Genomic DNA, 14,773 nt, shown 5'->3' with positions numbered 1-14,773 from the left:
CGATGACCAGCAACCGCCCTACGCTCCGATACCAAATATGACGATCAAAGAGCGTACAACAGATTACAAGTATATAAGACTACCGTCAATCACAGGTGCAGGCACAATAATGTTCCTCCCAGTCAATTCTCTGTGGTAGCAAGCTCATCACGATATCAATCACACGCGAAAGCTCTTCATGCTAATCCACAAAGCCCTAGTTCCCTAGATGGATCTAGTTTGCCAAATGTCTTCATTCTAGGGTACCTCTTAAATGCATCTTTACTACCCCTCTCTTGGGATATCGATTATACTTGCCCCTAGGCACATTTACACACTTAATGCATTTAAAACCCATAGTCTTAAGAAGACCCATCTAGTCAGTGCCTTGTCACCCTCATCAAGGACCTTGACATTAATCCTTTTAACTATTTATATGAAGCCCAAATAAATATAATACAAACATTGATCCTTTAAAGGAAAATGTCCACTGACCCTTCCGAGGTCATGTTACCTCAACTTGAGCGTAACAACCTCTTGCTGAGGGATTCTTCAATGTGGACAAAAGAGAACAGTGCATACCTGGTGTAGCCCCAGGGATGCAAATGGGAATGCCTAATGCAGTAGCAGGCAATATGGTTATGCCAAATTTGCAAAATTTAGGAGCTGGTCTGAATAATACAGCTTTGCCTCATGGTGTTGGTGCTGAAGATAGTGTGAGCTGCTGTTTCTTTTGCTCAGACACTTGCATATGATAATTTGGCACCAAAGGAGAAAGTGAAAGACTAAAAAGAAGTTGGAGCTGCGGTCAAAACATTGTGCTTGAGGGCTGACAATAGCCTGAAAAACTGATCCTCCACCAAAATAACCCTGTTGCGCAGGGGGTGCAATAACTCCTTGCTGTCCAGAAACCATAGACTGAAACTTATTACCTTGATTTAATCCCGGAATAACATTAGATTGCTACAAACCAAAGGGGTCTCGAAGGGTTGATCCTGGAAATTCACATGCGGCCTCTTGTTAACTTCGAACTTCTTATCCGCATCATCGGGCTTCCTTTTCTTTGGCTGCGTTTCAGAATTCAGAATCTTCTGAAGACAAGGGTCCTACTTCTCAACAACATGCTGCGATCCCTCTCTCACGTCTTGATTATCAATAGGAGTCTGCAACATCTCTCTTCGTCTTCCTCTTCTGTGAGAGTTAGAGATCTGTGAGACATATTTACACGACTGTATGCTACATCCTTTGCGTAGTCTACTGGACTTGCACCAAGCAAACCACAGGCTCACCTCTTGAAGAAGTTAGGTGGATCCCGGCAATGGAACCATGAAACCAGCCTTCACTAATCAAAGGGTGGTAGAATCCACTTTAACCACAGCATACACAGTAAATAATCAAATTATTAATCACCACAGATTAAACAAAGACACCGATTGTCCCCAAACACTAGCGCCCCTTGCGGTGTTTCTTTAATATTCATATAAAGCCAAGAGCTTGATTACAAGGTATCCTGAAAGCTGCACACAAGCAAACTACTGCCCACAGACTTCCAGTATCCTGCACATCCTGCAATTCATGCTCAACTTTATAAGGCAAATATGCATCCAATCACTAGGCAATCACGCATCCTTTCTTCCGACCAAGCGAGCAATAGATCCCAAAGGCATAAACTATCTCTCTGTCCTCTACACCTTCACAACCAAGTGCCCAACCAGCCAAGCACAGCTAAACAGTTGCAGAAAAGGCAAGGACAGCTAAACTCTGGCACAACCAACCAAGGAAACCCTTCCGAAACACTTTGTCCCAACGTGTAGCCACCCCGGCCACTGCCCAACAGGATAAATCAGCCTTTCCCCACCTGGAAACAATACCAAGCACAATAACCACCCACAACCAATCCGGGAATGCCAAAAGCAAGCAAAAATCAGCCTTCCTCTGCCAAGAATCCTCAGAAAACAAGTCATCTAGTCTGAAAAACCTTGAATCTAGCAAGGAACTGATGATTCAACCCTGGAACAGCCAAAAAGCAACACAGAATAGGTCGCCCCACTTGGAAAAGGCCCAAAATCAGCAGCAGCTGACAGAAATCAGCCAAAAATCAAATTGTCTTGCTTCCTGCAACCTACCTGCAACCCGGAAAGCAATAAAAGCGGCTCTTGGCACAAAAACGAATTTCGTTTTTGAGCTTCTAGCAGCCCCCCAACAGCCCTGGTAGTCCAAAATCACCAAGGCAATGTGATAGAATAGCTCTGGAGCACTTTCCCAGCCTGTGACTTGCCTCTCCTTGTTCTTCCGTGGTCCAAAAAACAGCCTTGAAAGCCGATTTCGACTTTTCTGCTTGCTTTTTGGCCTCCTGCATGCCAAACAGGTGTCCTGTGCTGATTTTAGAGTCCAGTGCCAAAAATAGCAATTTTTAATTGCACCACTCTTTTGCCCCTGTGTTGCACACACTGGTCTTAGGAATTAATTGCCTAGTAGTTGACCTGCACATTCACAGTTTCCAAGGGGCCACTAGGAAGTTTAATTCCCAAGTCCCACACACGTGGCCAGACTTCCTCGCCCCAGAGGCCCAAGGCAGTCACACGTAAATTACACGAGTCAAAATTCCCATAAATTCACGTCCTCTTGACAGAGTAAATTAATTAAGAAGAAGACCAAGTGAAGAAATACCCAAGTGGGTCACCGACCCTACAAATATCTCGGGCCTCTTTTCCCTATGTAAGGCCATTTTCTTAATGAAGAAATCATCCTATTCCCATAATAGATCCAAAAGTTTGGCACACATATGCATGCTCTCTGTATGATGTCCCAATGTAGTCTAGTCTCAACATCTTCCCATGAGAGATCATTTGTCCCCTTTGGGCTTCATGGTAGTAGTCGTTTCTCCTCTTTATGCTCTCATCTTGAATGTAGTTCGGGTTGTTCGCTTCTCCCTACATGCAAACTACAAGTAGGAAGCATTACCATACACTAGGATGGTTTTCACGTTTTGAAACCAAGAAAAAAAAAAGAGTTGGCAATGCTCTTCAACCTTATATGTGTGAGGGGGGCTGCACAACGGAAAGGAAAGGGCATGCCCTTTGATCTGAATTTGGAGCAAGACATCTCATCAAGATCAAATTAACAGCCTTACCTTTTGAATAGAGTAGGGTCCCTGAGAATTGTCTTTGAGCTCAGTAGAATCATCGTTGGCATATAATCAAATAACAAAAGAAGTTGACCTTCTTTCTATGGCTTAAATATCATCTGGCCACGTGACTTCAGAGAGGGAATAAAAAGATACCTAGTCTATTAATGCTGCAATTCTCCTGTTGAGAGTGCTGAGCATTGTTTATGAGCTTACACTCAACCTAGGCGTGTTTGGAGCAGGATATGCCACTTGATTTCAGCTTCTTCTCGGCGTCTTCTGACACTTTTCCAAGAAGAAGTGCAATGGGGACCCTAAGCGATGATGCCTTACTTACAATACAAAATCATGGCATAGGGCATTATAGACCCTCAAATTGACATAGACCTTCAAACGAAATCTCTTATCCCTTTCGATGACTTCCTTCACACACCAATTCCAATCCAGTATCTTCACAACGGACAGGATCCTTTCGGAGGTTGGTGTATCCAACGTCTCACTTTGAAGGATTTGGTGGACACATCGCAGGCAAGTCATGGGAGGCAATTACCTAAACACCTAGATATCTTAGCCCACACTTTGGTCAAATATCATTCACACTTTAAGGAGACTGTGCAAGTGCTCCAATGATCCTCAAGCAACTAACTCAGAGCAGAGACATCCCTCAAAAATTGTGATTGCGGAGCTTGTTACTCATTAACGGAGTATGGCATGCCTTGCCATCAAGCATCTATGGATCAAGACCCACCAATGTTGCTTGTGTAAATTTGCATGTTGTAGATAGGGGGTACACCCTTCACTCATCTTGTAGTTCAGGGTTTCGGAAACTTTGCTCTCCCATTCCTTTTCATTGTTGAAGAGTGATACCTTTCTTTTAAAAATTTAACATGCTGCACATTGCCTTAAAAGTCACGGTGTCTCACTTTTCAATAAAAGAGCACACATATTCAAAGATATATGTTCCACCCACAAGGAGATATTCGAAGCGGCCAACAAAGGCATCACTCTTCCAAAAATAGAGTTTCAACTTGGCAAAGCAGATGTAGCAAAAGGAGACAGCTCTTCCAAAAGAAGCAACAAAACAAGATTAAAAAGACAAAAGCTGCAAAATAACTAAGAGTAGGGGGAAGCTCAAGGCACAACAGAGAGCTAAGCTTGACCTACAGCGGTAAGATCTTGGAAATAAGAAAATTCCCCCCATAGGGAAAACTAGGAAAAACACAACAAGATGCCACCCCACTAACCCAACAACAATCAAAGATCCAACGATCATGAAACCTTCTAGGCGTTACTTACATGCCTGCCAACAACCACAAACCATCAGAGCAGCAATTGCCAGAATGGGCAACATGTTCACTTTCATATATCCCTTTTAGTGTAAAAAAGAATGTTTGAGACATGAGCTAAAAAACTCCAATTTTTAAAGGGATACTACACTTGAATTAAGGGTATTTGACCCTTTCAACAGAGGTAAAATTATTGCTTGACCCTGGACCTTTCAACAGGTGGAACATCATTATACTATTTTTTATCTGAGGTTAGAGATAAAAGATAGCACTGCTTTCTTTTATCTTTAATCCATTCACCCCTCCCATCCTGAAGTCTATTTCCTTCTTGTGAGAAGAAGAGTGAGAGCTGAAAGCAATAGTTGCAATAGAAGAGTGTAATACAACTGAAGAGTGGGATAGGTTTTGTCTAAGTGACAAAACCTTATCCTTCACTAACCGTAGTTAGTGAACTAACTGTGGTTAGGGGGAAAAACCTCTAAAATGAGGGAAAAGTGCCCCTAACCTACTTATTACATTACATTGGTCACTGCTAAATTATAACAATAATTCTAACACCCCCCTGCAGTGCCAATGTCATGTACAAGGAAATGATCAATCACCAAAAGGAGATAAGTTCAAGGCACTGCGAAATGCCTCAAACTTTTCACGTGGAAGTGCTTTGGTGAAAATGTCTGCAACATTGTCATGTGTTGACACATAGATCATATTGATCTCTCGTGCATGCAACTTCTCTCTGACGTAGTGATAGTGAACCTCAATGTGCTTCGTGCGAGCATGAAACACAGGATTCTTTGCCACTGCAATAGCACTCTGACTATCAGTGAGAATTGGAGAAGGACCCTCCAATGAAAGATGAAGATCAGCAAATAAACGACGCAGCCAAATACATTCAACTATCGCTGTGAAAGCTGCCCTGTACTCAGCTTCACATGAGGAGGTAGCCACTGTAGACTGTTTCTTGCTCAACCAAGAAATACAAGCTTTGCCCAAAAAGAAACAATTGCCACTTGTGGACTGCCTAGTGTCATAGTCTCCAGCCCAATTTGAGTCACTGTAGGCATGCATCTGCAAGTCACCCCCCCTGGGAAACATCAAGCCAAAAGACTTTGTACCTTGCAAGTAACGGAAGATGCGTTTTACAGCCTGCCAATGCATAGCCTTTGGGCTGTGCATATACCTGCTCACCTGAGAAACTGCAAACTGAATATCAGGTCTTGTATTGCAGAGATAAATGAGGCATCCAATAGCCTGACTATAGAGTGTGACATCAATTGATTCACTTGCATCATGCATTGTAAGCTTCAGCCCCGGCTCCATGGGAGTAGCTATGGGCTTACAATCCTGCATGTTGAATCTGTCCAAGAGTTTCTGCACATACTTGGATTGAGACATAACGATGCCACTTTTCTCTTGAGTGAACTGGATCCCCAAACAAAAGTGTAGCAGCCCCAAATCTGACATGTCAAAAGTGGTCTGCAATTCAGCTTTAAAATCTGCAATATTATCCTCATTTGACCCTGTGAGCAGTAAGTCATCTACATAAAGAATGATGACTAAAATATCCCCCCCATCCTTCTTGATGTAGAGGGTGCTCTCAATTGGACTATTGTGCAGCCCCTTGCTGATCAGAAAGGCATGAATTTTGGCATACCATGCACGTGGGGCTTGTTTCAGCCCATACAAAGCTTTATTCAGCTTGCATACTTGATGTGCATTTCCTGAAATTTCAAAGTCCGGAGGTTGTTTGACATAAACCTCTTCCAACAAGTCTCCATTAAGGAAAGCTGTTTTAATGTCCAACTGATGAACATTCCATTCAAAATTTGCAGCCATGGCTATAACTAACCGGATGGTTGTCATTTTGGATGTAGGAGCAAAAGTCTCCTCATAGTCTATGCCCTTTTTTGAGCATATCCTTTTGCAACCAGCCTTGCCTTGTACCGATCAACGGACCCATCTAGCTTTCTTTTGACTTTGAAAACCCACCGTGTATCTATGGCATGTTTACCTGGTGGCAAATCGACAACTTCCCATGTCTGAATTTTTTTAATGGACTGCAATTCATCGTGCATGGCATTCATCCAATGCACATTATCATGTGCTTCTTCAAATGTCTCAGGCTTCTCCTCATCAAGAAGAGTACCTGCATAAGCTGATTTAACTGAAAGAGCTCCCCCCCCATGCCTTACTGCACTACGAGTTCTGCCAGGTAATGGAGCATCAATTTTACTCTCCCTGAGAGTTTGTAACAGCCAATTTGGAACTGTTTTTGCTGCATGTATATCTGCAATTTCTTGCTGAACAACCTCTTCCACTGCTTGTGGAGGTGGTAAGACATCCTGTGGCTGAATCGGAGCATGTGGAGATATCTAGAAATTTTGATTTGCATCAGATATATCAGCAGGGGAACCCAAGGCAATGGGTAGTAATCCCTCAAAGACATCATCGGAAGAAGTAGGCATATCAAATTCAGCTTGAGTATAAGCTGAATTTTCTGAAAATATAACATCTCTACTGACAATAATCTTGCATGTGACAGGATTGTAGAGACGGTAGCCCTTGCTCTCTGCATTGTACCCAACAAAAATGCATTTGATTGCCTTATCAGACAACTTAGGCCGAAACTCAACGGGCACATGAGCATATGCAAGGCATCCAAAAACACGAAAATGATCCAGAGAAGGCTTTCTCCCTTGCCAAACTTCATAGGGAGTCTTGGTCTTCAAAGCTTTTGTGGGAGCCCGATTCAAAACATAATTGGCACACATGAGACCTTCAAGCCAAAATTTGTGAGGCAATCTTTTGCTTTTTAACATGCATCTATCCATCTCCATAAGAGTACGATTTTTCCTCTCAGCTTTGCCGTTTTGCTGAGGGGTTAGCCTCACTGTAAGCTGATGTGCAATGCCCTTGTCTTTTAAAAATGCATCAAAATCTGCAGACAAATACTCCCCTCCTCTATCTGTGCGTAATGTCTGTATCTTGAGTCCTGATTCATTCTCAACCATGGCTGCAAAGTGTTAGAAAACCATAAACACTTCTTATTTGCGTTTCAGCCCATAAACCCAAGTGTAGTTGGAGTAGTCATCTATAAAAGTAACAAAGTAAAGATGACCACCCAATGATGGAGTCCTCATGGGACCACAAACATCACTATGTATAAGCTGTAATTTTCGAGCAGCTTTTACTGATCCATCCTTCTTGAAAGGAAATCTATGCATTTTACCAAGAATGCACCCTTCACAGGCATGTGAAGGAGGTGTTTCAAGAGGAGGCAATGCATCAACCATAGCATGTTTTTGAAGTGTCATCAAGCTGCCATAATGCATGTGTCCATATCTGGCATGCCATAACTCCGCATTCTGCATAGCAGCAGTAGGAGTGGAAACTGCAAGAGCATGTGCTGGTCTTTTCTCATACAATTTGCAAGCCTCTTCTTGCATTCTCCAATGTAATGACCTGGCTTTTTGCAGTAATGACATATACCCTTCTTCTTGGGCTTACAAGCATCACTCTTAGCCTTTTGAGAAGGCTGTCCTGAACCACTGAAAGGCTGATTTGCTGATGTCTTTGCTTGTCCCTTTCCTTTAGGCTTGAATTTTGAAAGCATGGCATGTTCACCTACTCGTGAAGCCATGTTTTTCCTGGTCTGCTCTTCCTGCAACAGAAGTCCTATCAACTCGTAAAAATTGAGAGGATTTCCACGGATATGCGGAATGATGAATCTTTTCACTGAAAGAGAAATACACGACAAAGCTAAAGCATCACGTGAATCCCATCTCTTTTGCTCTGGAGTAGTAGGTATAGCTGCACCAATAACTCGTCCCGTAGCTGTACCCTGTGCACGACCTCTGCCTCCTCCTTGCTGGGGAGGGGTATTAGGTGCCACATTTGCTGGCCGGATCTCATCCCCATTTACATAGTCCCACAAATTATGGGAAATCAGAATGTTGCGTACCATAAAACTCCAGAGGGAGTAGTTGGTACCATCCAGCTTATCCTCTTGTGAGAGACCACTGAACTGGAAATCATTCTGATTTTGCTGGGCCATATCTGAGAAAGAAAATACAGCAAATGCAAATCTGAATTCCCTTGCTGGAAATGGAGTGCACAATTCCCAAAGAAATACAGCCAAACACTGGCTGAAAATGCAACTCAAATCTCTGTAATGTCTCTGTCAGAAATCTGCTAGAGCATCCAATCTCTCCCAAAACCTGCCAAAAGTGCTACAAAACACTTACAGAAAGGCAGTGTAAACTGAAACCTGCAAAATTGCTCTCCCAACACAAAAGCCCCAGAAAGGGGCAAATGGCCTAAAAGCCCCAAATGTTGCACAATTTGCACTCTGCCTGCAAAAGCCCCAAATTTCACTGCAAAATTGCAGTGTGATTGCAAAAGCCCCAAATTTTTGCAATTCTCTGCAACAAATGCAAAGTCTGTCCCCAAATACGGAATGCCCCAAATTCTTCCAAGATCTTAGCCAAACAATGGCTCTCTGCGCAAATGCCTATCAGGAAACACCTTCCAGAGTCCACCTGCAAAGAGAAAATCTGTAGAAAGTACGGTCTCCTCTGATTGTACGGAACTGTCAGTATGGAACTGTCAGTACGAAATCCATACAATGTACGGATTCCTGTACGGATTTTTGTACGGAACAGTCGACGCAGATCTGTACGGCGCATGTACTACCGCTGTACGAAACAGGTACGGCGGATGTACGACGACGAAGGTACGGCTGTACGAAACAGTCCATACAAGTACTGACGGCGAGTTGTACGGGCTAGCGCGACGGTACGGATAGAAGGTGTGCGAACCTGGCAGCTTGTACGGACGACGACACTCTGCAGTACAGAGTACGGACTAGAGCAAGGTTGACGTGCAGTATGGACTGCTCACGAGAGCAATGTACGAGCGCCGCTTCAGATCCGTATGTGTGTACGGCACTAATACAGAATTTGCAGCTTGGGCTGCGTGCGTAGTTGTACAGAATGCGATGGGAGCTGCACGCTTGGGAGTTGTATGGACGGGAGCTGAGAGCAGATGCGGGAGCTGGGAGCTGGTCTGGGAAGGAGAACTACTCTGATACCAAATGTGAGAAGGAGAGTGAGAGCTGAAAGCAATAGTTGCAATAGAAGAGTGTAATACAACTGAAGAGTGGGATAGGTTTTGTCTAAGTGACAAAACCTTATCCTTCACTAACCGTAGTTAGTGAACTAACTGTGGTTAGGGGGGAAAACCTCTAAAATGAGGGAAAAGTGCCCCTAACCTACTTATTACATCACATTGGTCACTGCTAAATTATAACAATAATTCTAACACTTTTTGCATGTTTTGTGACAATTTTCTTTCCACATCTGATCTTCACTTTATGGAAATTATACTTTTTTTTTTGGGAATTTTAACTTAGTTTCTCCAGGTCTGATCTTCACTTCATCTGATATTCACTTGATGTCCCTCATAGGTGATAGTGCTAACATCAGACAACAAAAACCGAAACATGCAAAAGTTGATGCTGTTGTGTATTTTTAAGTTTGTGTACAAAAACAAATTGGCCTATGTGTCTAACAATGCTAAGCCTCTGTACTTCACTGTCACTATTTTTACCACATGCCAGGTTACTCATTTAATGTCTGTTACATGCCATTTTAACATCCACTAAACTAGCTGCTCCTAAACTCACTTGAGGTTATTATGCACAGTAGCTGGGTTGATGAGCCTAGTTTTTAGGATTTCGCTTGTAACAATTGATATGCATCCATCGTAAACCTATTCATCATGTCTTTAAAATAGTGACGTCGTATGAGGCTTGCATGTAATAAGTAATGTTGCATTAGCTTTATTGGTTGGGCCTAGATAAATTGGCTGAGACAAGACAAAAGCTTAGCTTTATTGGTTGGGCCTAGATAAATTGGCTGAAAGAAAGAAAGAAAGAAAGTCTATTAACGTCCACACGAGACCAAGAGGTCTATGAGACAAGACAAAAGCTTAGCTTTATTGGTTGGGCCTAGATAAATTGACTGAGACAAGACAAAAGCATTATATCGCATCCAAGTTATCACAAGGACTGTGCATATATAAATTACAGCATACTTCCTGTAGCTGTCTTAGGCCAACATTTGTTCTCTCCTTGAACTTTAACTATCTGATTTTTTCCCAAAAGGAATCAAACGTACAAGCAAAAGATTCAAATACACTAACCATAAGACACCCCACATCAACCCGTTGCAAGGACAGGGACAAATCTCTGCAAACTTCTCTGCATCACTTGAATGTACTCTTCGTGAGATCAGATCATCATAGATATCTACACATCACCCAAACGGAAACATTTTTTCACAGATCATAGATACAAACAGAACATACCAATCCTTCCGTTACAAGAGTTCTATCACACAGACTACCTAATATCATTAAGCTCAAAAGTAGGCACAGGTCGTATGGCAAAAACATATATCTACTTTGCAATTCATGCAAATTGTAAATAGGCTTATTATGCAAAGTTTCTTAACTCGGAATCAGCAACAATGAAGACAGGCACTAGAGAGCTGAGCCAATGAACATGTACGGATGTATGGGCGGTGCTGTGCAGCGAGCTGATGGGAGATTGTACGGACAATCTCCTTCAGGTGTGTAAGTAGGCTGCACAGGTCAAAAATCTGTACAGTCGTAAGGATTGTACGGACGAGCAGGTTCAGAGGTGGAGCTTCAGGATGCGGGCTTGGAGGAGAAGGCAGGTGCAGGAACTCAAGGGAGCTGAACCTACTCTAATACCAAATGTGAGAATGAAAGGGAGCAAGAAGCAAGAGTGTGAGAGCAAGAGCAAAACGTTGAGTGTGCAATGGAAAGATAAGGTCAGTACAAGTGAGAGATGGTTTTGTCCAAGTGACAAAACCATACTAACCCACTAACTCTGGTTAGGGGAAAAAACCTCCTAGTGAGGGAAAAGTGCCCCTAACTCACTTATGGATTACATTGGCCACTGCCTAGAATATGCCAATAATTCAAACAAAAACGAGGTTGCACGCATTCTGATAGCATTCATTACTGTTGTACGATTTGCATTCCACGTTGTACGGGCTGCTGCACTCATCTCGAGGTGAATTCTTTGTTTGTACGACTGAGGGCATGTTTTCCAAGGCATATTTAATGAGCCATGGGCTGTACGGAACATTCATGGTTGTTGTGCGGACTATCTACTTGCTGCACGGACTGTATGGAGTTTGTTGGCATGCATCCCGAGGTCTCATCGCTGATTCTACGATAGATTACACGCTCCCCAATGCACTTGCTGCTGCTGTACATCCTATCCTTGCTGGCCCTTGATCCTCTCTCTCTCTCTCTCTCTCTCTCTCTCTCACAAACTATTATAGATATTGAAGACCTTTTGTCTAGAGAGCGGGCTGCAGGTAAATGTCAACAAAACCAAAATGATGGCAGTGTGCGCCATTCAGCCTCTACATCCCCCAGACATTATATTCGATGGACAGCCCCTCGAATATGTCAATACTTTTAAATACCTAGGAATTGATATTCCAGCAGATCATAGATGGTGGCAATGTGTCCAAAGAAGACTAGACACAGGCTGGGGCAAATACTATCACTTTGAAAATGACTGCAGGCACACCGACACTCGCAATTGGAAGATTCGATTCGGAACATTTTGTTTGATGCATCCTGTGTCCCAGGTGTAAAAACTCAGCCTTGAGCACAGTGCTCGCAGCCTCTGGAGTGTCAAAAACAACCTGGAAAAAACCTCGTCCCAGAAGACGGACATCTAACAATCGTGGAGTGAGGTCTGAGGAAAGAGCCGCAAGCATCCAGTCTCTAGCTTGGGATCTGGAGGGGTGAGACCCGAAGATGCGTGCTAGCAACGTGGTAGAGCATTCAATCTCTACATCCTTCTTGAGCTGCTGCAACTCGTCTTTAGAAAAAGTGATAGTTTTCGCGGCCGGTGGAGGTGGAGTAGGATTGGCTGACGGAGTATCCATCGCTAATCGGGGTGAGGAGGCCGACTCTAACAAAATAAAGGCTCCTTCCGTTCCAAAAAAGCTGCGGGAGAAAAGGGGGGCACAAGAAGGGGAAAGGAGGCAAGGAGGAAGCAGGGGGAAAGGGGAGGGATGGAGGAGAGGGGCTGAGAGTGGAAAGGGGCAAGCTGAGAGGGAGGGAGGGGGCGTTGGAGGGGAGGGCTGAAAGGGAGAGGAGAAGAAGGAGAGGGAGAGGGAGAGGAAGGAGAGGAAGAGGAAGGAGAGGGAGGGGCAGGGAGGGGGCGAGGCAGGCTGGGAGGGGGAGGAGAGGGAGCGGGGAGAGAAGGGAAGGGGAGGAGAGGGGGGGGGGGAGGGGGCGGAGAAGCAGGGAGGCGGCGGGGGGGCAGGGGAGTAGGCTGAGAGGTAGGGAGAGGGCTGAAAGGCAGAGAAGGGGCGGGGGAGCAGGCAGGGAGGGGGCGGAACAGCAGGGGGGAGGCGAGGGGCAAGCAGGGAGAGGGGGCGGAACAGGAGGCAGGGGGAGGGGGCGGAAAGGCAGGGGGAGGGGGCGGAACAGCAGGGAGGGGACGAGGGACATGCAGGGGGAGGGGGCGGAGCAGCAGGAAGGGGGCGAGGGACAGGCTGAGGGGAGAGAGGGAGGGACGGGCTGAGGGAGGGGGTGCAGCAGGGGAGCGGGGAGGAGCAGCAGCTCGATGTGTGTGAGAGGGAACCTTTTTACCTTTTTTTTGCCTAAATTCTTGGAGTGAGACCTGCTCTGTACTTTCTCATTTGGGTCCCTTTGGAGATCTTTTTGAAAGGTGCAACCTGCAAATAAGCATCCCAAAACATTTGGTTGTACACATCCACTGTATCTCCTGCATCCATATGCAAACTGTCCCAATCTTAAAGAACATGGTCTCTAAACTGTTTAGGCATAAACTGCTAGTAGAAGGCTTTCTTAAAGTCCTTCCACTTCCTTGGGGCTGACCCATCTGTGGTCTGTGCACTCCACCATGCACTAGCTGTCGCTGTCAAGTGCAAACTGACCATTCTTAACTTGGAGGATTTTGAAAACTTTTCTGTGCCGAATGCAGCATCAAACTGCCTGATGAACTGCAATTATGTGGTTCAAACAGTACTCTATTGTCATCAACATTATCTTTCTTCCTGAATCTCTATTTCTACGTTTACGCAGATCACGGGCGATGGCATTCAATTGTTCCACCCAGCCTAACTCTCATGGATCACTGATCATCGAATTTTTTTGTTCCATTGTTTTTCCATGCTTATCCACGAGACCCTCATTTCCCTAGATAGTTCTCCTTGCCAAATGTCATCATTTTAGCCTCTCCACTTGGTGCACCTTTTTACCCCTCTCTTGGGCACATTTAAGACCACTTGCCCCTTGGCATTATTGCACATTTAGGTGCACCTAGGCCTTAGCACTCAGAACTACCTAGTCAATGCCATATCACCCTCACCTATGACCTTGGCAGTTACTTCTCTTGACCATTTCAATTACGCACATTAACTATTACAAAAGTTGGTCATCTAAGAGAAAATGCCCACCGATCTTTCCGAGGTCATGCTATCTCGGTTAGAGCATAACATTCCTTCCCTCTTCAAGCATCAGCGTCCTCGATGATGAAATCTGGAAACACTCTCCGTAACTGGTATACGGATTCCCAGGTAGCTTCCGATAGAGGCTGACCATGCCATGCAACCAACACCGTGGGTATCTTCCGATTTCGTATTTGCATTGTTCCTCGGTCCAGGATTCTTGTTGGCTTGCGCCTTGCAATATCCTCTATCTCCTGAAACAAAACCACACCTTTGATTAGTGAGTCACCTGTATGCAAAAATTTCTTTAAGCGCGAAACATGAAAAACCGGGTGCACCTTACACCCCTGTGGCAATTCTAATTTATAGGCTACACTGCCTATTCTCTTTAGAATTAACCACGGCCCACAGTATCGAGGTGATAACTTAGCACACTCCCCTGAAGTCGACGACTTCGAGTGCGAAGGAACTCTGAGAAAAACTTTTTCTCCTTCCTTAAATACTCTTATAGACCGATTTTCATCCGCATACACCTTGGCTCTAGCCATAGCCTGGCGGATATTAGCTCTCGCAAGTGCTAGCATCTCCCGCATCTGAACTACAAAGTTCGCGGCACTAGGCACTTTCTGAGGTACTCCAACAATAGTTGGATTGGCTGGTCTATAACCATAGTTCAGTTCAAACGGACTGAACCCGGTAGAGGAATGTTTCCTATCATTGTAGGCAAACTCCAACAATGGCAACCACTTGTCCCATGTATGTTGCCTCAATGACACATATGCTCTCAGCATATCCTCTAAAGTCTGGTTGACTCTCTCCGTCTGACCATCCGTCTCAGGATGATCCCCACTACTCAT

At 44.4% G+C, this 14,773-nt stretch overlaps 1 protein-coding gene across 8 annotated transcripts in view; it reads right to left on the bottom strand.

The window, feature by feature from the left end:
* Nucleotides 1-14,773, bottom strand: part of LOC147901557 (peptidase M50B-like protein) — a 78,632-nt gene that overhangs the window by 28,054 nt on the left and 35,805 nt on the right. For 7 of the 8 annotated variants that reach the window (XM_087374575.1, XM_087374570.1, XM_087374571.1 and 4 more), the window contains one exon: nucleotides 10,594-10,699. The exons of the other annotated variant lie outside the window; for it this stretch is intronic. In XM_087374575.1, the coding sequence (XP_087230701.1) occupies nucleotides 10,594-10,699 (106 nt within the window). The remainder of the gene's footprint in view (nucleotides 1-10,593; nucleotides 10,700-14,773) is intronic. 8 annotated transcript variants of the gene reach the window in all.

Source organism: Dipteris shenzhenensis, chromosome 5 (genome assembly GCF_047967505.1).
Source record: "Dipteris shenzhenensis isolate YYH24624 ecotype China chromosome 5, Dip_SZ_1.0, whole genome shotgun sequence".
Lineage (NCBI taxonomy): Eukaryota > Viridiplantae > Streptophyta > Polypodiopsida > Gleicheniales > Dipteridaceae > Dipteris > Dipteris shenzhenensis.
Note: the sequence above shows the minus strand (reverse complement) of the source record. Positions and strands in the feature narration are given on the sequence as shown.